Source organism: Orbilia oligospora (genome assembly GCF_000225545.1).
Source record: "Orbilia oligospora ATCC 24927 unplaced genomic scaffold scaffold00078, whole genome shotgun sequence".
Taxonomy (NCBI): domain Eukaryota; kingdom Fungi; phylum Ascomycota; class Orbiliomycetes; order Orbiliales; family Orbiliaceae; genus Orbilia; species Orbilia oligospora.
The window spans coordinates 736633-760069 of record NW_011645635.1 but is presented as its reverse complement, the minus strand read 5'-3'; the positions used below and the strand labels follow the sequence as shown (position 1 = coordinate 760069).

Here is a 23437-nt window from a genome sequence, read left to right as displayed (position 1 = left end):
GAGAGGGAGAGAGCTGTCGTTAAATTGGCCCCAACTGGTAGTTGGTTACTTACACCGTAGCTGCAACTTCGATTCTCTGCCACAACCACATCCATAATTACCTGCAGCCCTGACCACCCCCCCATCAGAAAAATTCCTGCATGCCGCCGCCCTTGACCGGTCCAGTCTTGTTCAGTCTATTCTCTCTCCTCATGATCTTCGGCTTCGTTCTGTAGTCTCGTATCTTTCGTTCCAAAGCCCTCAATTTTCTCCTGTCCCTATTTCCGACTTCCCGTAGCTCCGGTCCTTTAAGCGGTTTCGCACAACTTTATTCCTCCAAGATGCCCAGTCTCGACCTCGAGAAACAGCTCACCTTCGTACGTCAAAATTTCCTTACACCAGAAAACATATAAGATTAAGAAAAAGGAGGAAGGGAGGAAGAAAGAAAAAGAATACCTCCAGATTATGCGATTTCTCAAAAACTGGCCTCGCGAGCTAACATTCTGTCTTTATCGCTGTCGCAGTATGGTGCCTACCACCATGATAAGGTACTTACTATCGATAAATCGCATTCTCTCTCCGACTTCGCAGAATGATAACAAATTTCATTATCAAAATAGGTCAACAAGGGAATTCATATGGTATTCGTACCAATATTACTTATGACCGGCTTCCTGTTCGTATGTTTCCCCCCTCGAAGCAACATAATCCCGTTAAAATTCTATATGCTGACCCGAGGTTAAACAGGGCACGAACACGGGATCGCTAGCAGACATCCCCTACCTTCCGCTCAACCTGGGCACGATTGCCTGCTTCCTCTATACCATCTTATACATCCTCATGGAGCCAGTAGCCGGCGCACTGATTGCTCCGCTCTTGTTCGGCGGAATGGCCTACATGAATCATCTTCATGAGGTCTACGGGATGGATGCGAATAAGGTTGCTATCCTCGTCCATATTTCGTCCTGGATCTTTCAATTCATCGGGCATGGGGCTTTTGAACATCGTAGTCCTGGTGGGTATTCCTTGGGTTTGAATTTCGAGGCTGGTCTAAAAGGTCCAGATCTTGGATGTATGAGCTATGATAACTGACATTGGTGATAGCACTCTTGGATAACATCTTCCAAGCTTTCTTCCTTGCTCCGTTTTTCGTATGGTTTGAGGTGAGTGTTGAGACCAGGAGCCTAGGAAGCTCTCTTTGAGAGTAAAACAACGGATATCTAACTGGGCTATTTGCAGCTCCTCTTCTCACTAGGCTACCGTCCCGAGCTCAGGAGCAGAATTGAGACCGCTGTCGTCAAGGAAATCGCCAAGTTCAGAGCCTCCAAGGAGAAGAAGGCTGCCAACGGTAGCGCTACTAACGGCAAGGCGGAATAAGCCTTATATCCCCACATTCGCTTCAACTATATCTCTAGCCGTACTTTCATGTAGGCTATTGAGAATCAGAGAACAAAGGATTCAAATCCTAATTCGGACACTGGCCTCCTTCATAACTTGGCCACGAAAACACTCGTAAACTCAGAATTTCATCATATATAATCTGCAAATACCGGACCTTTACCACACTTTCAATGTTGGATTACCCTTATAGTTCGGAATCCATAAGCGCTTCAAGATAGCTAATTTGTCTTTCCCCTTTTTTTTCCTGTTTCCCTTGTACAGCTAAGCTCAAGAACAGTACTTCTTTGTTCTTTAACTCTGCTCTTTACTACCTCGTGTTTTTCATATACCCAAAAAGCGGCATTCTTTGTATAGTCTAGTCTAGTCTTCCTGCTATTAATTATCGCTTTTCCTTTCCTACTATACTTGTTCCCTAGCAGGACAGTCGTCGACTAGCCCTTTTAATCAAATATGTTTTTTTACAGCGAAACTTGCGCATAGGTGTTTATAGCCTACTTATGAGCTGAAGCGGCTTGATTTGATTTCTCAGTAGTAATATACTTATATATAACTCTCCACGACCGGCATATCCGCGCTATCATGTCGGATGCCAGACCTGTAGAACCTGTGACGTTCAACCAGGGCAGTTTCAATGCATCTCTGCGTCCACCACCTCACCCCACCCCAGCTCCAGGCCTCCTATAATCTATATCCAGAGCTCCAATTGATAACAACCGATAACCTTAACCCTGTATCCCAGGGCCATTAATTAATTACCCTTGTTCGGATCCGGCTTATGAAGCTGGTCAGGCCCGAATGACATCGGCAATAGCTATATGATCCCAAATCGTCAGCGATAAGCTTATAAGCTCAGCAAGATAGATATATCAGTGACGGGGGAGAACAAACCTGCTCCAACGTCATAACTATATATTCTCCCTTCGAATCCCACATGAAAATAGGAGTCTTCAAATCGCAGAATTCTCGAATACTATTATAAAAACACCATAGTCCCAATTAGCAAAAGCTATCCTTACTAGAAAATTCCAGAAAAAGGTAGATGAAAAGAAAAGAAAAGAAAAGAAAAGAGAAAGTAACTTACAACTGCCTACACATTCCACAAGGTGAAGCCGGTGGGCTTATATCTGTACTAACACCGACAGCTTTAAACCCACCGCTCTCCCTCTTCCCGTCTACAACCGCCTTACCAAAAGCAGTTCGTTCGGCGCAGATAGTTACTGGATAACTAGCATTTTCGATATTGGCGCCAAGGACGTAACTCCCATCGGCACAGAGAATCGCACAACCGACGCGAAAGTTGGAGTATGGACAGTAAGCGAGGGATTTGGCAGAAACGGCGTGTTCACCGAGAGTTTTCACTTCGGTGGAGGTAAGTCCGTGGATGGTGGTATTTTCCGACATCTTTCCTTTTTTTGAAAAAAAAAAAAAAAATGGATAAGAAATAGAAAAATACGATTCTGAGGGAAGATAAAGGGATTGGATTGCAAGTCTTTGTCTATCTTTTCACTTCCTCTATAATTGTCTTCTTCTAGGTAATTTTTATGGGGGGTGGGAGATAGAAACGACTGCAACCGGGGAAGGAAAAAAGGAGAAGAAAAGAGAGAAAGAAAGAGAGGCATGGCTGAAGTTAATATACTTCTTCCTCCTCCTCCTCATCTGCCTCCTCTGGCCGCCCCCTTCCCTTCCCTTTCCGCCATGCGACGAATACGTCAGATGTTACACATGGGAACAATGAATGGTTCGCGTGGCTGCATTCCATTGCTTTACAGCTGCTGGATTGAGCGGACCAGCCAAAAGTTAGTTGGATGTCTTGATCTGTCGTTGGCGGTTTCGGCCGGATATCGATAACTAAACGGCGGGCGAATCCGATCCTTCTGCTGCCCGCTTAGATACGAAATACCGTAAAGTAAGTACCAAGCCTAATAATGCACCCCAGATTCTTATATCTATAATACATATACTAGCTAATAGTATATTATGCCTGACTAATCAATGGATAGATCTGGACATGTCTGTCTGAGATATTATATACCACACAGCCATGTGTTGGGGAATGTGTTGCCACGAGGTCGGAACGAGTCCACCACGCTGCCACTGCCACTGTCCACCGTCCACAAGGCTGCCTCAGTTCGAATTCCCACTCAACTCCAACTCCTCAAATGAGGACCCGGTCACTGTGAAGTCCTCATCTGAGGCGCTGCAAACAACCCTCAAGAAATAATGCCTGAATATGCTATCCGTGTCCTTAGAAAGGCCGGATCCTGCTGCTACTGCTGAACACTCTAAAAAACTTGGATTTCTTTCTCCCTGCTCTTCCTGGGTTTCCTTTTCCTAGCTCCTATCTATCACCCTTCACTTTCAGCATCAGCATCAGCATCAGCATCGGCGTTTTTGTCACAACCATCTACTGTTTTTGCATCGCCAGTGTGAAATTCTGCATTTGCTTTTTCATTTGCATCTGTACATTACAGTCTACTCAGCATGAACGGTGACGAGATTGCCGTCGACTCTCCGACTCCGAGGCCTACCAATGCCTCACTTTCAAGTCAAAAAAATGGGATTTTCGTCAAGAATCAATGGATGTGTAAGTCATGTCATCCCACCTCTATTCCCTGTCTACGGCCTTCGTGATGCATCCTGTGTCATTTTATGCACAGCTGTCTATGTAGACGTCCTCCATTCTATAACAATGACAGTACTTGGTGTACATACAATGCGCGCGGCTAACAAGAAGACATGGCAGGTAATTGTACACCCAGGTATGAAACGGGAACTGTCGCATCTTGCGGAATTACTCGAAAATACTAAGCCTTTTTTTCTTTCCCTTGCGGAATTGTTGCAGACTCCCCGGTGTCCTTAACAAAGTGAGGAAAATGGGCAAGAACGAGGGCCGTCAATGTGAGTGTTTCCCTCAATTCCTCCACCCTCTTCAGTTGACTCGAACTTGCGTCGCCGCCTGCGCGAGTGTTCGAGCAATCAACAGGGTGCCTGAGTGATTCCTTATCTCTTGCCCCTCCGTAATATAGTATTCATACGTGTTACCGTAATAAATCCGTATTAATACCAAGAGGAAAAAAAAGTTGAATTTGTGCTAATATTGGAATACTTTTTGTGGCCCCGTGCGCAGTTTGGACCTGTAGTAAAAAGTGTAGGTTTTGCTCATACCGCACGCACCCCTCTTTCATCCCGGCCTGAGGCAGTTATGAAATTCAGGCGGCCTTCTGCCGTGCGGGCCGTCTTGTGCGGCGACCTATTTTCCAACCCAAAAACGCCTCTTTTCCCATTGCCTGGGGGTTTCTGGGTGACCCTATGAACGAGGCTAACATCTTTGACCTCTTTCCAACACTTCCTTCTCCCCACTTGAGGGGTTGGAAGTGTAGAGGAAAATAGGTCTATAAAATCTTACAGCTGGCCCTCGACCTGGATGTGGTTTCTGGCTGTGGATCGAAGAAGCCAGAGATCGCGAACGCAAAGCACTAATGGTTAACGGACAAATGCCTCCCAACAAAGGATCGCCGTCTCGTCCTTTGCGACAGACGAAAATCTCGGACAGCTTCCGCCCGGGTAAATCTGGTGAAGGGTCTTTTACTAAGTCGTCATTGCAGACTTCGACAGCAAAGGGGAAGGCCCCGGTTAGATTCAAAGAAATGTATTTGGAAGAGGACCAGGATGCTATATCTATACCATCCGATATTGAGAACGATCCAGAAGAGGGTGTTCCCTATCATCTCGATACCGATAGGGACGGTGATACACAATTCGAAGATGCATTGGGAGAACCTGTCCTAGATGATGACGACGACGACCTCAGCGCTCCTGCCAATGGGGTTCCTAGCTCAACTGTCAACCCCCAACATCTCCCTGACGACGCCCCATCAGACGAGTCCTCTGAAGGCCCCCGCAAAATTGCTAGGACAAAAAATAATACTTCGCCTAGCAAGCATTTGCTCGATTCGCCTGCTGCCATGAGCGTCTCGCACATCCCTCCATCTACAGAATCAACCGTAGCGGACAATATCGCTTACCAGAACCCAGATATGAGATCGATGTCATCGGCTGCTAAGGAGAGATATGCTCGACAATGGGATTTTGATAGTGTTGACCCAGTTTCCTTCCCAGACTTAGGACCTTACCTCGAGAGACCCGTGCCGTCGCCTCCAGTTCTTAGGCCACATGGCGCCGGTTCATCGGCTTCGAGTTCCAAGGTCCCATCTTTGGATCCTGCTAACCCGTTGGGACCACGTTCTGGCGGATCGACGAATGGTATACATACCAACGGATTACAAAATGGTTCGCATGCAGGGAGGGTCATGTCAGATGCGTCTTATACCACGGCATTACAAAGTCGCACCCTTCCATTAGAAGGGAAAGCCGTTCCGAATGGACTTTTGGCTCCTTCGACGCCGCAAAGATATACGGGGATACCGGGATCGCCAGGCAGTAGTATGGCTGATCAGCCGGTTGATGTGACGGACGAAATATTTGCGGTACTGAAGCATGCCGATGCGCCATTGGATCCTAATCTCTTCCAGGATATTAGAGAGATATTGAAGAAGTCGTTTGGGAAGCAAAGAGGGTATTATATGAGGTAAATGACCCTAAACTATGCCTCGTGCTTTGAATATACTCTCCTTTGGGGATATTTTTATTGACAAGGTACTTTTAAAGCCGTGAGATGGCTCGTAGGGAACGGGATAGACTACGTTTTCAACTCGAGCAACATCAATATCAGCATAGTCACAATGAGAACCGAGGATCATTAATGCTGCCCCCAATAACTCCAAACCAATCCTTTATCCCGGCAACTCAATCCTTCCCCTCACCGTCGCAGTCCTTCGGTCCACCGCCAACGGATTCCTTCGTCGGTCCACCGCCATCGGAGTCTTTTGTACCATCTACCCCGACTCCAATCAGAAACGGATCACAACTATCTAATACTAAAGAAGTGGCGATGTTTCGAGCTCAGAATGAAGGGTTGAGGAATCTTGTCGACAATCTCAGGAAAGAATTGAAAAATGCAAAGGAGATGGCGGATTTGCATGAAAAGGGGTTGTCGGAGTACGGTAATAAGAATAATCAGCTGCATAATCAAGTTACGAAACTTACTAGGGAGATTATGGAGTTGAAGGAGCAGATTAGGAAGTTTTCTAGTGCAGACGGAGAGGGTTCTGGGAAGGCGAAGTGAATTTGTAAGAGAGATGAGATAGGGAAGAGGTTAGGTCAGGTTTGGAGGGTGGTATTCTTCTTCTTCTTCCTTTTGTGCGGTTGCCTTGCTTTTAGGAGTCAAAGGTGGGATATTGATCATTATTCTTTGTCTTCTTTTTTATTTTTATGAGGTTATACATGCATGGCGGTTTGTAACAATATTAGCCTGTATGTTTATAGGTATTTAGATGTACTGGCTACACCTTTGTGTCTCTGGTATTAGACTATTTGTACCTGTTCCTGTTTATCATATTATTTCCATTGGTTGGGCCTTTTATCTGTACTATTATTGATAAACCGTCATACATCATTGAAATTCAACTAGTCTGAGATCTATTTTAGACCACCAAATCCTATACATGTAATGTAAGTATACAGAACTAAGGTAATCCCAAATCTTCGGCTTTCCCTCAGCCCATCAGTCCCATATTCTGAAAAACATCTCCATATAATATCGTTCAATCCCACCACTCATCGCAAGCTAAAAATCTAGGAACTTAACTCCTTATTCCCATACTCAACAATCCTTTGAACACATCTTTCATCCAACAGTTTATTACTCTCCAAGATAGCTTTCACCAAACCCGGGGGAAGTAGATCATTACCCACCTTCGATGTCAAACCAAAATATCTTAAAGAATTACAAGCAAAAGAAGTAACATCCAACTCGTCATCATCACCATCAAAATAAAATACACCTCCCGAAACCCCAAGCTCTAGATACTCCAGCTTCCCTCCAAACCCACATTTTGAAAATTGACGATACCATTCGATACTCCCCTCCCACTCCTCAAACCTCAACGCCCTCACACCAGCCGGCGGTATCAAAAAGAATTTAGTATGAAACAATCTCGATATTAACGTTAACTTCTTTAATCCGGGAAGATGGTTCGTAAACGTATATTGTAAGGAAGACAGTTGTTCTTCTATATCCTCGATATCTACGTATCGTTCGTTGAATATGTAGTGGTTTACGGAACAGTTTAGAACGAGGGTTTGGAGGTTTATGGTCATGACGGAGAGGAAGTTTGATAGTTGTTTGATTTGTTGGGTTAGGATGTTGAGTTCGGTGCGGGAGAGGGGGATGCAGAGGTTTAGGGTTGTGAAGAGGTGTGGGGAGGGGAAGGATCGGAAGGGGAAGAACAGGTGGAGGTGGAATCTTAGGCCGAAGGAGAGGTTGGAAATGGTGGTGGTGGTGGAGTAGGATTTTAGGGAGGAGAGGAGGGAGGTTTGTGGGGCTGGGTCGGGGGGAGGTAGGACCGGCTTTGGGGGGGCGCCTTCTTTGTGGCCTTTTTTATATTATTATTATAGTTAGTATCTCTTACTATCTCTAAGTATCTAATAGACTAGATCGAGAGAAAGGAAGTTAGACGGGGAAAAGAGGTGAAAGTACATACTTCTAGTATCCACATAAATATACTGTGGCCTTAACTTCCCAGTTTCAATCAATCCGACCAACATCTCCACCAAATCGAGTTCATCAGTAACAGTAACCCCGTGTAGAATCAAATTCTTTGTATACCTCCATCCGAACCTACCATCATAATCACCATTTCCCAAATCTTCATCCTTCATAGCTTTAATAAGCTTTTGCCATTCATATCGTCTCAAATAGTGACTTTCCGTTTCTTTTTTCCATTTTTTAGGGCTGGTGAATGTATATTTAAGACCTTTAATTTCATCTTCTTCCTCCTCTTCCTCATCTTCTTCATCTTCTTCAAATTCAGATGAATAATTATCATATCTAACTTTATACCCACCACAATCAGGACATCCCCGACACTTACCACACCCCATCTGCGTAAACCCCACAGTCGACCATAAACTCTCCTTAAACAACGGATATAGGTATTTAGAAGTCGTAAGAAGACGACAGCAGTCTCTAAACCTTAAATAAGAGAATATTGAAAGAAGTAGTTCCGGAGATAGTGTTTGGAGGGACGCAGAGGATGGTGCTGGATATGGATCTATACTAGTAGTGGCCTCCATCGATTACTTAGGTTGTTTTTGTGTTGACTGTGTGGTATATTTGTAGCGGCGCTTTGGATGGGCTGTTATAAGCTGTGATCCTGTGGGGGGTTTTGTGTATGGGATCTGAATTGGAGCCTTAATTCAAGCTAGTTTTTGAGAGATGATGGACTAGAAAATGGATATAGGGGTGTGAATGAATGGATATGATGAGTTTTGGGATTTCTGATATAAGTATCTATATATATCAAGATTGTCTTTTGATGATATATCAATTGATATGAGGGGTGTAATTATAAGGTGTGTGAGGAAATTGGTTTGTATTCATCGGATGTAATGTATATATATATTCGATACACCTAAAATGATCGAATCGTAGGGCGCCCAGTTGGGCGTGCATGCATGATTTAATCTGGATCCTTGGATCCACCCTAGCTTGCCATGTTGAATCACAACCTTATTGTCTTTAGACGAAAGCGAAAGATATACAATCTTGAAAGAATCATTAAACTCCATAAAGAAGTAATCAAAAGTTGATCAATCAGCGCCAAAAAAAAAAAAAGGTGCGTGAGCTTAAGTGTATATAATCTAATCTTTTATCTATGAAATGTCGAATCTCGATTCAAATCAAATGCGCCGCTGCCAATGGATGGGGTTCTCTCCTTCTATTTTTTTGTCCCCATTTATAACATAAAATAAAAAAAAGAAACCCAGAAGATTTGATCATAAAAACACAAGTAAAAAAAACACCGGGTATCTCCATCCTTCCACATCCAAAAAAAACAAAAACAATGATCAACCAATCCTCAAAACCTCGCCTTCAAAGTCTCATACACCAAAAAGATAACCGCACTAGCCGGCGCAGATCTTAACACCGTAATCCCACACCCTCTGTACAACCCTCTAAACCCTCCAGATCTATAAATATCCTTCCCCGTATCCCAAAATCCCATCTGTCGACTCCCAACCCCACCTACCGCCGCAGTTTGCATTCGACTTTTAATTGTATCCGCCGGGAATAACACCCCATTATAACATACACCCGCACAAGCACCAGCGATCATCATCTCGCCCGCTGAAGTTTCCTCCTTTGCAACTCCAGTTCTTGAAAGATGAAGGTTTCGAAAAGCGAGAGAAACGTATTCGTACGTGCCGAACCATACTGCTGAACCACCTGTTTCTCTTAGGAATGTTCCTGATTGACCGTGCCACATGCCGAGGATGCCGTGGGCTTTTATGACTTCGCTTACTAGAGTGATCGGACCTGCATAACGGGGTTTTGCGAGGGTGGCTGTTGAAGCCATGGTTGCGGTGGTCGTGTAAGAACGGTTTTGGGTGGGAGTGGTGGTAGAAGTTGTGGATTTTGGTGATACATTATTGTTGTTATTATTAATATTATTATTATTGATGTTGTTGGAGGATTCCAGAGGCGGGGTGACGGCTTGGACTTGCATTTTGCATTTGATGAGCTCTATGGGGGTTAATATTAAACTACAGAATGCGCCGGCTATGGCGCCGCAGGTGACCAATGCCGGCATTGGCAGTTTTTGTTCTGGATCGTAAGAAGAGTAGAAGGATTGGCGGATAACGTTCTGAGAGGCCGTGTACTAGAACATATACTGTCAATTTAAATAGCCCTCAAAGATATATATAAATATAAGAAGGGTGGAACATACGCCGAAGAATAGTCCTGCGTTCTCTGCTGCTGCCCCAACCAGCGGCGGCGCAATACCACGGTATAACCCTGTTATTCCATCATTTCTTAAACCTTGGGTGAAGCAATCGAGGGGTCCTTTGAAGTGGTTTTGGGTCTGTAGTCGGACTTTAACGGTGTCGAAAGGGTATTCGATAAATTTGCCTACCATACCGGCGATCTATGAAGGTAGATTTTGTTAGTCATTTCTTCAAAAATAAAAAATATAAAAAAAAAGGTTGGGAAGTTAGTTGAACGGTAACATACAGAGCCGTAGGTGATATCCTTTATCGCTGTAACCGCATGACCATCCTTAGCGGCAATAGAAGTTGTTTCGAGGATTTCGCCCATTGTTCAGAATTATAAAAAAATAATAATAATAAAAGTTGTAAAAAGTATTGACCGAAACCGTCGGTGAAAGGGTTGGTTCAAAAAGATTAGATGTCGATTGCAACGGGTAGATTAGATCCGCCGATAAATAAAAGACAATATTTTTTTTTAAATTGCCCTGATTTTTTCTAGTAGAAAAAAGAGAAAGAAGAAAAAAAAGAAAGAAAGAAAAAAGTTTTAGCTAAAAACCGTCAACCCTCCACCAGAACTGATATTATTATGATATCAGCACGGTCAAGGGTGATTGGCCTTTGCTGCGCTTCCCTTTTGACTTTTCGGCTGTGTGGAGTGTATGATGTATTCTTCCTCAGCTTCCTGATCTGAACATGAAATTCCTTGGAAGTTTTTCCTTGTGGGGGGGCCCAGACGGAAAAAAAAGAGAGTTTTTTTGCCTGGTCGGAGGAACGGCGACTCGGGTACGTATACCTGGTAAGTTGAAGATGAAGATGCGCTGGTGGCCAAGCGGTATGTGGTTTGTAAGACAATTAGCTAAGTAAGTTGTCAAAGAAAAATTATGAGCTCCGTAACATTAACTCCAACCCGATTTGCAGAATGTAGATGTAATAGATGGCCGGTATTGCTGATTAGTGGTGGTGGTGATACTTCTGGTGGTACGAAGGTGAAGGATTTGGACATCGACGGGAGGACGAGCATTTTTATATCAGAGCTCCAAGCAAGCAAGCAAATAAGCAAGCAAATAAGCAAGCAAGCAGGCGAGCTAGAATCGCTTCACATGCTTTCTTCTTAATCGGATCAGATTATCCGGTTCAGCGGTGCATCGGACTTCAAAAAGCTTGTACCTAATCCTTTTTTTTCATCGAGTCACCCTTCAGACGATTTTTTTTCTTTCTTTGAAACTAAGGGGGCGGGGATTAATAAGAAAGAAAGGAAAGGAAGATCTTGTAAAGAAGAAAGGAAGAAACTTAGAACTGTGGTATATATGCCTCATATACACACATACAGACTCTCACTCACTCTCTGTCTCTCACACACACACGGCCTGCTCGTTGTACAAAGAGCAAAGAGAGTTTTTGGAATGTGCAGGCTTTAATGTGGATCCGAAGCGAAGTCGGTCCCTGAAAAAAAAAAAAAACAAGTCCCTCAGTTTTTGTTCCAGAAAACCGAGGTGCGTTATCTGATCCTCGGATTGTGTTGAGGTGAGGTTGGAGTGTTGGTCACGTGCTATATCAGATCAGATCAGATCAGATCACATGACTATTTTGAGCTTCAGAACCGGTCCAATATAAAAATTTCCGGACTTTTCATATATTTGCATATTTCGAAAGAACTAATCTTCCGGGACTTATAAAAGTTGTAGATTTTGAGTCGTGGTGCTCGGGCGAGTCGAATCAACTTGGAATTATCAAATTCCGCGGAGTATTTAAAAAGTTAGTTTTTAGCGGGGATTTCCGTACCCCATCGAAATGTCACGATAACTTACACCAAAAACAGCATGTGTTGACCTGTTTGACCAAGTGAGGTTGAATCATCACCAGCCACTTCAGAACTACACCAGCCACACCAACCACGCTTCGCCAAGACATTTCTTTTAAACTTATTTTCTTTGCGCTGTGGTCGCAAAGGAACTTTTTTACCACAGATTGACCACTGCGACTTATCGATCCACGCCAGTCAGCTAGTCCTCCACAATGTCTACGGAAATAATAGATCCCACAACAGCCAGCGTTCCCTCCCAGGGTATTCGCAAGAATGGTATAATCTCCCCCCTTCTTCCTTATCTTCCTACTAAATCCAAACCCTTCGCGACTAACTATAGCCCCAGGCAAACAATGGAAACTTCCCAAGGCTCCCTTCAAGCCCGGGACCACTACCATCTCGACCACCACCACCACCACATCATCCAAACAATCAAAATCTTACCTAGCCCGTCAAGCCGACCGTCTTCAATCTTCAATCATTAAGACCAAGGAAAAGGAGCTAAAGGCCGAGAAGGAAGCTATCCGTCAACAGCGGATACAAAGCATCAAGGACAAGCGAGCTGCTAAGGAAGAGAAGGAACGGTATGATCTGTTGGCGGCAAAGATGCATGCTAAACGTGTGGAGAGGTTGAAGAGAAGGGAAAAGAGAAATAAACTGTTGAAAGAGAGGTAGACAGGTAAATCGACATCATTAGATAAGGAGGACGAGGAGGAGGATGGAAGGAGAAGGCTCGGGGAGGTTGTACGATAGGGCACTGTGGGAGTGGCGTTCCGGGGTCCGATTTATATCTTTCGACATTACTAGAGCGATATACGGTATTTCACAAAGCGGCGTCTTTTTACTAGTATACTGTCCAACGATCGTAAAATGCATCAATCAAAAGTTCATATAATACATCAATGAAATAAAAGTTCATGTCATACCGGAACGAAATGACAGCTAAATAAAATCGATAAAATTCAAAAAAAAAAGTGCTTCCATGAGAACATAATACATCCTACCCAAATCATATGCCTAACCCTTACCGAAAAAAGAAAGAAAGAAATGCTATAACATGCTTATACATCAACAAAGACGGCTCTTTCTCTCCACCCCCTCTTCTCTAGCTTATCCGTCACCTCCTTCTCCAATGGGATAGGCTCATCGTTGTGCTTCAAATACTCCTTATTGAATGCCTTAAGCAGCCATGTTGCTAGCTTATCATATACAATCTTATTCGCATTATCTATAACGACCCGCTAGTCAGCAACTATCATTTATAGAATTGGGTAAAAAAGTAAGGGAATACTCACGGAAATAAATCGAATGGTCTGAATCAGGGAATACATGCACATCGTAGTTCTCAATACCCGCAAGATCCAACTTATCCAACAAGGTCAAGGAATTCTGGAAATGCACATTGTCGTCCGCCACTCCATGCATCAAGAGGAACCTGACGCTCTTGCCCAACGAGTCGACCTTGTTGATAGCGCTACTTTCGTAGCCCTTGGCATTATGTTGTGGAGTGTGCATGTATCTCTCAGTATAGATCGAGTCGTAGAAACTCCAATCCGTAACCGGCGCAACCGCCATACCATACTGGAAGGTCTTGCCTCCATCTTGTTCGAGAGTCTTGAGTGTCATAAAACCACCATAACTCCAACCCCAGATTGCGAAACGGCTTTCGTCGGTATACTTCTTCTTTGCCCAAATCTTTGCGGTTTCGATTTGATCGTGCGATTCCCATTTCCCAAGGTCTCCGCGAACAATGACTCGGGCTTTTCGTCCGATATACCCAGTACCACGGCCATCAACAGTGACGACGATGTAGTTCAATGTAGCAGCGATGTAAGACTGGAAATCAACTTTATATTCCTTACTGACTTGCTGGCTGCCTGGACCACCGTAAACCTGGAAGAGGACAGGGTACTTGAGCTTCGGGTTGAAGTGTGGCGGACGTCGTTCCACGACGTTAAGATCAAAACCATCAATGTTAACAGTAGAGTAATGTTTTGTGGGTAGCTCGTATTGGGAAACAAGATCCTTGAGGTTATCATTGGTTTGAATGACCTCCTCGTATGAAGATTTAGGGTCTGTTTCGATAACCTTTTGCCATGGAATTCCGGGGCCGTTGTATGAGAGCAAGGCGTAGCGGGCCTTGCTGCTGAACGAGGCAGAATAAAAGCCATCACTCGATGCGTTGGTCAATGGAGTGAGCTCAGAACCATCAAGCTTAACGCTGTAGATGTGTCGTTCGATCGAAGACTTCTGAGAAGAAGTGAAGTAGACCTTCTGGTTTTCCAAACTGATGGCTGATGGCGCATCAATAACTTCCCAATTACCCTTGGTAAGAAGGATAGGCTCAGTTTGATCGAGTGGTGTAAAATATGCCAAATGATCATATCCCTCGTGGACAACAGTGTCAATATATCCATCATTGGCTCTGCCGAACTCTGGTTCAGCTGGGATGTAAGTCGTATGTTGAGAAACTTCGAGCCAACCGCCATCGATAGCATTGATATCGACTTCGCGAACAATCCTGCCTTTACGGGTACCCACATCGATGAGAACCATCTTGAGAATATCGCTCTCACGGTTGGTTTCCCTGACGAGAACATTGTTGTTTCCAGCCCAAGTGACCTCGGTGATTAACCTTTCGAGGTCGGTGAAGTCATTCTCAATTGCAACTGTGAAAGCTTCGTCTTTCTCAAGATCGTAAAAGAGAATATCAACGGTTGGGTTAGGAGCACCGGCTTTAGGGTATTTGATTCTTCGTTCTTCGGGATACTTTTCCAATCCGGCTTTTGGAGTGTCTCCAGAAGGTCGAGAGACGAAGTATTGAACTGGGTATTCTGGGACCTGGGTCTCGTTCGTTCGTAAGAAAGCGATGAATTTTGAGTCAAGACTCCACCAGGTTGCACTGTTACCACCAAAAACTTCCTCTTCATAAACCCAGTCGGGGACGCCGTAGAAGTATTCTGTACCGCCGTCCTTGGTGATTTGGACGATTTCATCACCTGGCAGCTTTCGCAAGAACAGGTTGTTATCCAAAACAAACACTATCCCTCCGCTAGAAGGAGCCCAAATGGCCAATTGGATCATTGCCTCCGAATCCTTAGGATACAACGGGACGGTCGTCTTGGTTTCGACATCGTAGATAAAGTATGTCGCATAGTACGAATGTCTAAAGTTCGAAGAGTAATCCGCAGCAGCTAAAACCTGCTTCAAATCCGGGCTCGGCCACACCTTTGAAGCATATTTAGTGCCGCCTCCGAAACTGCTGGGGAGTGGAAGAGCGTCGGTCTCCATCAGAACTTTCTTATAAGCCTTATCCTTCACATCCTTAACGACCAAGAACCCATCTTCTGCCCTTTCTTCAAGCATCAACCCGTCCTTTTCTTCATCCGGCGAAGCAATCCATTTGATACTTTGATGTCTCGCCGAGAACTGACCGGACATAACCATGCTTAACGAGACCTTCTTGCCAGCTTTGGTAGTTTTGCTCTGTTCCGGATCACCAGGCGAGCCGGTGGTTTTCCAATCGCGAATGATGTATATAGCCATAGCCAACAACCAACTCCCGATAAGCACGGCAGCCAGAATCCAAATCATCCTGCGTATCCGCCCTTCCATCGGCTTATCACGTTTTTCAAAGGCGCGTTCGGCATCATTGAGATCGTAGGGAGCGAAATCCCCGTTATCCGGCTGACGACGACGAGGTCCGACATCATCGGACGGGTTGATTCGTTCGAGGACAAGGGAGGTTGTCGAGTCGGTATCATCGGAGTCAAGGGATGGTCGGCCGGAGTCGGTAGAGCTACGTCCTGCGCGAAGAGGCACGCGAGCCTCATCTTTGTAGGAAGAACTCATGGCTGCCAGGTGGAAGAAATCTCTCTCGAGAGCTCTGGTCTTCTACTTTGTCTGGTTTGTGTCCGATCGATTCAGGGAGATGGATTCGGTGGACAGCTTGGTAACAAAGATGGTCAAATTGGTTGTTTGAGCATGATCGAGCCCGAAGCTGAAGGGATGGAATGAAGGACACGTGGGAACGAGCGACCAAGTCAAGAAAGTAAGAGCAAAAAAAAAAAAGAGTACTAAACAGGAAGCATTCGCTCAGCAGATTTTAAGACGATACGATACGATGGTTGAGGCCGTGCGTGCGGCCTGGGTGTGGAACCTGGGCGGTTACGGGAGAGTTCCTGGTGGATGTTGGATCGTTCGGGACGAAAGACCTAAGTGGGTCTCACCAATCGTCCACCGCCTCATAACCGGTCACAGCACAGCACAGAACAGAGTACAGACCAGCTCCGTTTGTAAGGACGGTACATCATCGTGCAGCTGAAAGACGAGGTTGGTTAAAATATTAATCTAAGTCACATTCCAACCATTCGGGAACTTCAGCCCAAACCCCCAACCAGAATACACCAACTGTATACTATAATATGATTTTGAGTATTTATTAAATTCAGTTTTATATCCCATATAGAAGTCTTGACGGTGTTAGTCTAGCTTCTCAAGACATGTCTGCATCAGAAAATGCATTTCTATAAATAATCTATCGACCAAAAACATCTTGAAGTCCACGAGCTCTCTCTTCATATCGCCCAATCCCCTTCACGGCCGCAACTTCTTTTCCCGAAGCAGTCACCCGACATTTCAAACTGAAATCAGCCGCCGAATTGGTAACGTTACGAACTGTCAATATAATTAATTACTTAGTCAGGACAACGGATCAAAAAAGAAGAGGCGAGGCAAAAATTTAAAAAATTTTTAAAAAAAAAGAAAGAAACCATACCACTTGAGACCCATTTGACTAATTTCCATTCCCCTGACGCTTCTCGTAAACCGTCGACTTCTGCTGTCTTACTATGCTAGAATCCCGGCGTTATTAGCTCCGAAGGTAGTCGAGTAAATACGACGAACGATATGAACAAACCTGGAGCCCACCCGTCTGCTAAAGTACCCAGCTGGTGAATAACCTGCCTGCCTGCCTGCCTGCCTACCCAGCTAGCGAATAGCCCGCCTGTGTACCCGGCTAGTGAACAGCCAGCTAGTGAGCAGGCTGCTGGTTGGTGAATGGCCTACTACTAGCGCTAGTTAGTAGCGAATAGCTTGTTATTGTTGTGTTGTGTGGTGCCACAATATATCTATAGAAGGATAGGGTGTTGATTGTCTCGTCACTAGACTCCTCAACTGGTAGCAGCGAGGCTGTCGTCAAGAATAACCCGCATAAAGTACCTAGCCGCATATATACATATATATACTCTCGAATTAAGCTGGGAATAAGTTTCGCGAGGAGAACCTCCCATTGGACTTTGCGCCCTGTAGCTATGTAGGTCCGGAATACTCTCGGTTTGCATTTTGGGAAGGATCGAGACAACCTCTTTTGCGGTACGTACACCTAGAAGACCAATGCAATATTCACATATATATCAAACGATTTACACAGCATCTCCGGATCCAATGACATCAAATATAGATTCAGCCGTGGTTCTACCCACCTATACCCAAGAGGATACTCACATACTCATTGAATTCAAGAGCCTCAAATCATTGGGCAATATTTCTACCAATAAACAGCGGAAACTCAAATTATATCTACCATATCATAGCCACTTGCAGCTATACGTACTTACTTATGCAGAACTAAATACACTTGACCGACGCAGGATGTATTCTTTAGGGCCCAAGGATCCTTCACACTTATTTTGACGTTCTGCGCTGGCTATATATATTACCCTGCCGACCTCTTTCCAAGGCATCTGCGCTAGCTGTAGCAAAACCCTCACAGTTGCACATGGAGCTCCACCAGACTATACTACTTTGCTAAATTGAACTCTCTTTCAAGTTAGTATAATATTCAACGGCCGTGGAATTGGCCCGGTATCGATATCACCGTTTTATTTATACTATACTAAGGAATCGCTAGTGTTAAGGTGGGTACAGAAAAATACAACAAACAGGCGACCTTATTCACTCTAACTAGACAAAGCTAACAGAGAAATAGGATTTGAGGATTTCACCCGGAATTCGAGCTCGCGATGTCTGATACCCACTATCTAAGTGAAGGTGGAATCGAGGAGAAAGAACGGGAGTTGAGAGAATTGAGGCACACCGGCAAAATCAAAGAATTGGAGCATCGTCAAGGCTTAGAACAAACCGCACAAATGATAAAAAAGCTTGAACTTCAAATTGAGGAGATACGATCGGCCTGGACTGTCACTGAGATCGCTTATGAATCCGAAAGATTCATAAGAGAGCAAAAGGAAAGAGACTGGCAACGGCAGATTGAGATATCGAAAGAAAAATTAGCCCTTATAGCGAAGGACACCAGAATACCCAATGTCGTCACGGATTTGGCGATACCGGAAGGAAATCTTAAGATTGGATCAAAATACAATGATGAGGGGGATATTTCGGCATCTATGGCCGTAGATATCAGCCAGGGGGAGGTATGAGCGTCTTAATTCCAATTATTACATGCATATACATTCGCACAACATTACTCGAAGACATACCTGTAAACTCACTGACACTTTGAGAACCCGAGAAATAGCCTCAGGACAACCTCAAATTGGACCAAGCAGCGGATTTAACGCTCGATACCGCGGTCGAAGAGGAGTCCAACAACAAGACCTCATCCCTAATATTTATTGAGCCTGGTCAAGCGGCTGAGCAGACTACTTCCCCGATTCAGGACCCGGATTACGGCTCACCTACTCAAAGTCAGAGCTTAGGTGAAGGTTCTACTAGCCAGGCGCTGATGGATACAGTCTCTTCTTTCCTACCCTTTAAAGTTACCGAAAGGGTGGCTAGGATTCCACCAAACACTTATATGGATGACGAATTATCATCCTTTGCTTTAAAATACTATGTGGATTTAAATCCGCGCGAAGAAGGAGCAGAAATACAATTTATCGACATGGCTAAAGAACAACTTGACGAAATTTCAAACGACCTGGACACCGCTTCGGAAAGAGATCCCGAAGACACCTGGCTTCTTAGTATTATATACTACTATAAATTTTTGAAAACCGGATCGTTGGATGATATACAAAGCGCCATAAAAGGAACCGAGGAGGTGCTGTTAGACATGTGTACACAAGTCGATGACCCAGATTATGCTTTCTATCTGAAAAGCCTTATTACAATGCTGATGCAAAAGTATTGGTGTACGGATTCGATTGCTGACCTAAATCAAGCTATCATACGGGGAGAAGAGATGCTAACAATGGGGCATCACGATTACTTGAGCCAACTTCTGGACCTGATGAAGATGAAGCGAATAAAAGCTTGCAAAACGGGCAGTTATGAAGAGGTTGAAGAGATGAGGGTTATTTGTGACACAGTTCTCATAGAAAAGAACCTTGACATCGTAATGAACTGTAGTTTGGCAAAATACTTCAAAACAAGGGATGTCAAGAACTTGGAGTCTGCTTTGGAGGTAGCCGGCTCTCAAAATCATCCGATGAAAGCAGTCCTTTTATTCACGTTATCTACCTTCTTCAAGGACGAATTTGATCAGACTGCCGATTTCGACGACCTGAAAACCGCGATCAAGAGAGGAGAGGAGGCACTGGCTTTGAACCATCATGATAATAAGCTAGTGATCGAGATGTCGCACCACATTGCACGACTATATGTGAGCAAGTTCAAAATAACAGACGATCTTAACGATCTGGAAATAGCGATTAAAAGAGTAGAAGGAGCGATAGACCCGAACGCTGCTTACAGCGCAAATGGCCTTTTAGCCGACTTGTTGGAGACTAAATTCGACCGAACAGGCAATCTTGAAGATTTGCTGGCAGCGGTTGGCAGAGCGGAAGATGCGGTAGCAGCCGAACGGAACTCTATAGAGTTAGGCAATATCGAAGGAAAAGCACATCGACTTAACACTCTATCCGTTTTGCTCAGACGAAAGTTTTTATACAGCAGAGCCGAAAAACTCGATGATTTGGAAAGGGCTATAGCAGTAGCCGAAGAAGGTATAGAGGTTCTGATTTTCGACGAAGCGGCAAAAAAGACTCGCCTCTACAACCTGGGTGGTCACCTTCTGACTCTATATCAAAAAACTGGCAACCTGAACGATTTAACTAGGGCGATCGATTCTGCCCAAAAAGCCCTAGATCTAGCCCTGATGATTGAACCCAAAGATGACGCATCTTTAGGTGCAATACAAGGTCTTCTAGCCGTCTGCTTTTGGGAAATGTTCAGCCGAACCGGCAATCTCGAGGATCTACAGGCGGCCATCAGCATAATCGAAAAGTCCATACACGTAACAAATCAAGGTCTAGATGCGGCGCCATTGAACCGTCTCAATCTCAGCACTATGCTGGCCACTAGATTTATGCAAACTGGTAGCCTCGACGACTTGCAAACTGCCATCAAAATACTCGAAGAAGCTATGGAGATACTACCGCACAGCGACCTAGACAGACCCCGGTACCAAAGCAACCTAATTACTCTCTTGGAGACCAGGTATCGTCGTGTAGGTAATCTTGACGATATTCAGAAAGCCATCAGTCTAGGGCAAGAAGATTCCCCTACAATACAAGGCCACCCTGGCAGGCCGATGATGCTCGGTAACATAGCTAATTGCTATCGACACCGATACCACCAGACTAGAGTCTTTGAAGACTTGGAAATTGCGACCAAAACAATCGAGGAAGCAATTGCCATGACACCGAGCCCCTTTGGAAGAGCGTCTCTTCTTCCCGTGCTAATGGAAGCCTTTCTACAAAAGTTCAAGATTACCAACAATCCCGACGATTTGAATAGAGCTCTTGAGGTGAGTCAAGAGTGTATAGCAGCAACACCCGATGATCACTATGGAAAAGCAGAACGTTTATTTAATCTGGGGCAATGTGTAATGACCAAATTTTTACAAAATCCTGACATAACATATTTTGAACGATCGATTTCAGCTTTTGAAGAAGCTGCGCAAAGCTCTAACGCCAATATACATGTAAGAATCTCTGCAGCACATCGAGCGGGGGGTATACTAGCCGTAGCAAAAAACTGGACTAAGGCAGCTGAAATGATCGAAATTGGCGTGAGATTGCTCCCACTGGTTACCCCACGTCAGCTAAAACAACAGGATCAACAAGACAGAGTCAAAGAGTTCACTGGCTTGGCTTCGGAAGCCAGTTCTATTGCTCTTTCGGCTAACAAAGACGCAAAACATGCGCTGCAATTGCTGGAATTGGGAAGAGGGATCATCACCAGCCTGCGATTTGGCAATAGATCTGACATAACTGAGCTTAAAATGCAGCATCCAGAGCTGGCAGATAACTTCGAACGACTGCGGAATCTACTTGATTCACCAGGCCCTTCCAATTTATCTCATCTTGGCAGCATTAAGGATAATTTCGATAACTCCAATCTACCAAACAACCCTGATACCTGGGACTTACGTCAAAGACAGAAAATGGACCAGCTCAATGATGCAAACATAGAATTCAACAAGATCGTGAATCAAATCCGCCCTCTCGCAAACTTCGAAAACTTCTTACTGCCTCCAAAAGCAGAAGATTTGATTGCTGCAGCATCTGATCTAGGAACCTTTGTTGTGATCAACACTAGCCGATACCGCTGCGATGCGTTTATCGTCGATAAAAACGGTATACGATCACTGCACCTTCCGAAGTTGCAGCAAGAAGATATAGAAAGCAAAGTCAACTCCATACGATCGATTCGTTCAACCCAGTATCCTTCCTCAATTATTCTGAAGCAAATTTTTGAGATACTGGAGTGGCTTTGGGATGTTGCGGTTTGTCCTATTCTGAATTTTCTGGGATTCACTAGTCAGCCTCCTCTGTCAATTCACGAGGACAATTGGCCACATGTGTGGTGGATTCCAACTGGCCAATTAAGTCTGTTACCATTACATGCTGCTGGACGTTACTCGCGAGGGTCTACGGAAACTACGCTCGACAGAGTAATCTCATCATACAGTTCCTCTATCAAGGCACTTATTTATTCTCGATATCGCCAAAATCCACAAGATGTTAAAGATATTGCGCTGGCGGAAAGTCCGAAGGAGGAGAATAGAGAAATCATACTTGTATCGATGGATGAAACACCAGGGCAATCAGATCTTAGTTATGTTAGCCAGGAAATCAGCATGGTTGAAGGGTTACTCCACGACGATAACACGGCTAAGACAATCAGGCTGGAACGACCATGCAAAAAGGACGTTCTAGAAAAATTGGCTCAAGGGGGCTGCAAAATCTTCCATTTTGCAGGCCATGGACAATCTGATCCCACAGACCCTTCACAAAGTTCGCTACTTGTTAGTGATTGGAAACAAAATCCTCTGACGGTCGAAGATTTGATGAAATTAAATTTGAGACAGAGTTTTACGGCTCCGTGGCTTGCATTTCTTTCCGCTTGTTCGACTAACGACAATAACATCGATCAGTTACAGGATGAATCTATAAATCTTGTTACAAGCTGTCAGCTTGCCGGGTTCCAGCACGTCGTTGGGACGTTATGGGAGGTTTCTGATGAACATTCAGTTTACGCAGCAGAAGAAGTTTATAAAATCATTTCAAAGGCAGGGGACCAACCAACTGGCAATGGTGGAGCTTTGAACGGGAGGAGCGTTGCACTAGGTGTACATAGGGCTTCTAGACGTCTCCGGGAAATAACGACCCAGAAGTACAAAGCGCGAGATAAACTTACGGAGCTCGAAACTCCCCCGATATTATCTTTCGATGTTGAGGATGAGGTCTGCGAAACTGGTTTCAAGGGATCTCCGGAACCCTCTAGAGGGCCGGATGGTGAGGAATGTGGAACAAGAGCTAATAGGCGTCTCCGCCCCTTCGGTTTTGAAGAACTAGATGATAACATGCAGAAAAGCAATCCGCTTATCTGGGCTGCTTATATTCATGTTGGGCCTTAAAATCTACTAAATATAAGGGGTTTATTGTTTATTGGAAATGGGATGATTGTCAATGTTGAGCAGCGACCTTTGACCATCTCCATCTGTGTTCGCCCCGAGTGCAGGTGGTTAATCGACGGTTAGGAAATTGTGGAATAGCTCAGCGAGCAAGCCGTGCGGATACGATGATAAGCACTAACGAGATGGCAAAACAGAAACAAGAAAAGAGAAAATATCAACAGTACGCTTCTAGAAACGTTGACGGTGTAACTAGTCTCCTTCTCGCACGCCCGTTACCCACCGCTAACACTACTTTCTCGAAAATACAACACAAAAATTTACGTTCACAGTGTTGGGAACATGTGGAATTTTTGACTCTAAAACTTAGAGCGCTATATTGGAGGAAACGAGACTACATTGGAGGATATGTTATACTTACTTACTTAAGTACTTACTTACTTAAGTACTTACTTACTTAAGTACTTACTTAACTAGTTAGT

General features: G+C 44.5%; 8 protein-coding genes across 8 annotated transcripts; 4 read left to right on the top strand and 4 right to left on the bottom strand.

The window, feature by feature from the left end:
• Positions 1–320: 320 nt before the first annotated feature.
• On the top strand, positions 321–1356 carry AOL_s00078g237 (uncharacterized protein; the record flags this gene model as incomplete). Its single annotated transcript, XM_011123500.1, has 6 exons — positions 321–356; positions 504–527; positions 600–659; positions 727–994; positions 1084–1142; positions 1219–1356. The coding sequence occupies 6 exons, from the start codon at positions 321–323 to the stop codon at positions 1354–1356; spliced, it is 585 nt and encodes a 194-aa protein (XP_011121802.1).
• A 772-nt stretch (positions 1357–2128) lies between these two features.
• Positions 2129–2781, bottom strand: AOL_s00078g236 (uncharacterized protein; the record flags this gene model as incomplete). The annotated part of the gene is made up of 3 exons (XM_011123499.1): positions 2129–2191; positions 2269–2350; positions 2462–2781. The coding sequence occupies 3 exons, from the start codon at positions 2779–2781 to the stop codon at positions 2129–2131; spliced, it is 465 nt and encodes a 154-aa protein (XP_011121801.1).
• A 2078-nt stretch (positions 2782–4859) lies between these two features.
• AOL_s00078g235 (uncharacterized protein) lies at positions 4860–6565 on the top strand (the record flags this gene model as incomplete). Its single annotated transcript, XM_011123498.1, has 2 exons — positions 4860–5968; positions 6049–6565. 2 exons carry the CDS (start codon positions 4860–4862, stop codon positions 6563–6565), a joined length of 1626 nt encoding a protein of 541 aa, XP_011121800.1.
• A 509-nt stretch (positions 6566–7074) lies between these two features.
• Positions 7075–8382, bottom strand: AOL_s00078g234 (uncharacterized protein; the record flags this gene model as incomplete). The annotated part of the gene is made up of 2 exons (XM_011123497.1): positions 7075–7874; positions 7983–8382. The coding sequence occupies 2 exons, from the start codon at positions 8380–8382 to the stop codon at positions 7075–7077; spliced, it is 1200 nt and encodes a 399-aa protein (XP_011121799.1).
• Positions 8383–9359: 977 nt separating this feature from the next.
• AOL_s00078g233 (uncharacterized protein) lies at positions 9360–10597 on the bottom strand (the record flags this gene model as incomplete). Its single annotated transcript, XM_011123496.1, has 3 exons — positions 9360–10160; positions 10230–10427; positions 10514–10597. 3 exons carry the CDS (start codon positions 10595–10597, stop codon positions 9360–9362), a joined length of 1083 nt encoding a protein of 360 aa, XP_011121798.1.
• A 1688-nt stretch (positions 10598–12285) lies between these two features.
• On the top strand, positions 12286–12748 carry AOL_s00078g232 (uncharacterized protein; the record flags this gene model as incomplete). The annotated part of the gene is made up of 2 exons (XM_011123495.1): positions 12286–12349; positions 12414–12748. The coding sequence occupies 2 exons, from the start codon at positions 12286–12288 to the stop codon at positions 12746–12748; spliced, it is 399 nt and encodes a 132-aa protein (XP_011121797.1).
• A 386-nt stretch (positions 12749–13134) lies between these two features.
• AOL_s00078g231 (uncharacterized protein) lies at positions 13135–15925 on the bottom strand (the record flags this gene model as incomplete). Its single annotated transcript, XM_011123494.1, has 2 exons — positions 13135–13301; positions 13369–15925. The coding sequence occupies 2 exons, from the start codon at positions 15923–15925 to the stop codon at positions 13135–13137; spliced, it is 2724 nt and encodes a 907-aa protein (XP_011121796.1).
• A 2171-nt stretch (positions 15926–18096) lies between these two features.
• On the top strand, positions 18097–22958 carry AOL_s00078g230 (uncharacterized protein; the record flags this gene model as incomplete). Its single annotated transcript, XM_011123493.1, has 2 exons — positions 18097–18507; positions 18612–22958. 2 exons carry the CDS (start codon positions 18097–18099, stop codon positions 22956–22958), a joined length of 4758 nt encoding a protein of 1585 aa, XP_011121795.1.
• Between the last annotated feature and the right edge of the window lie 479 nt (positions 22959–23437).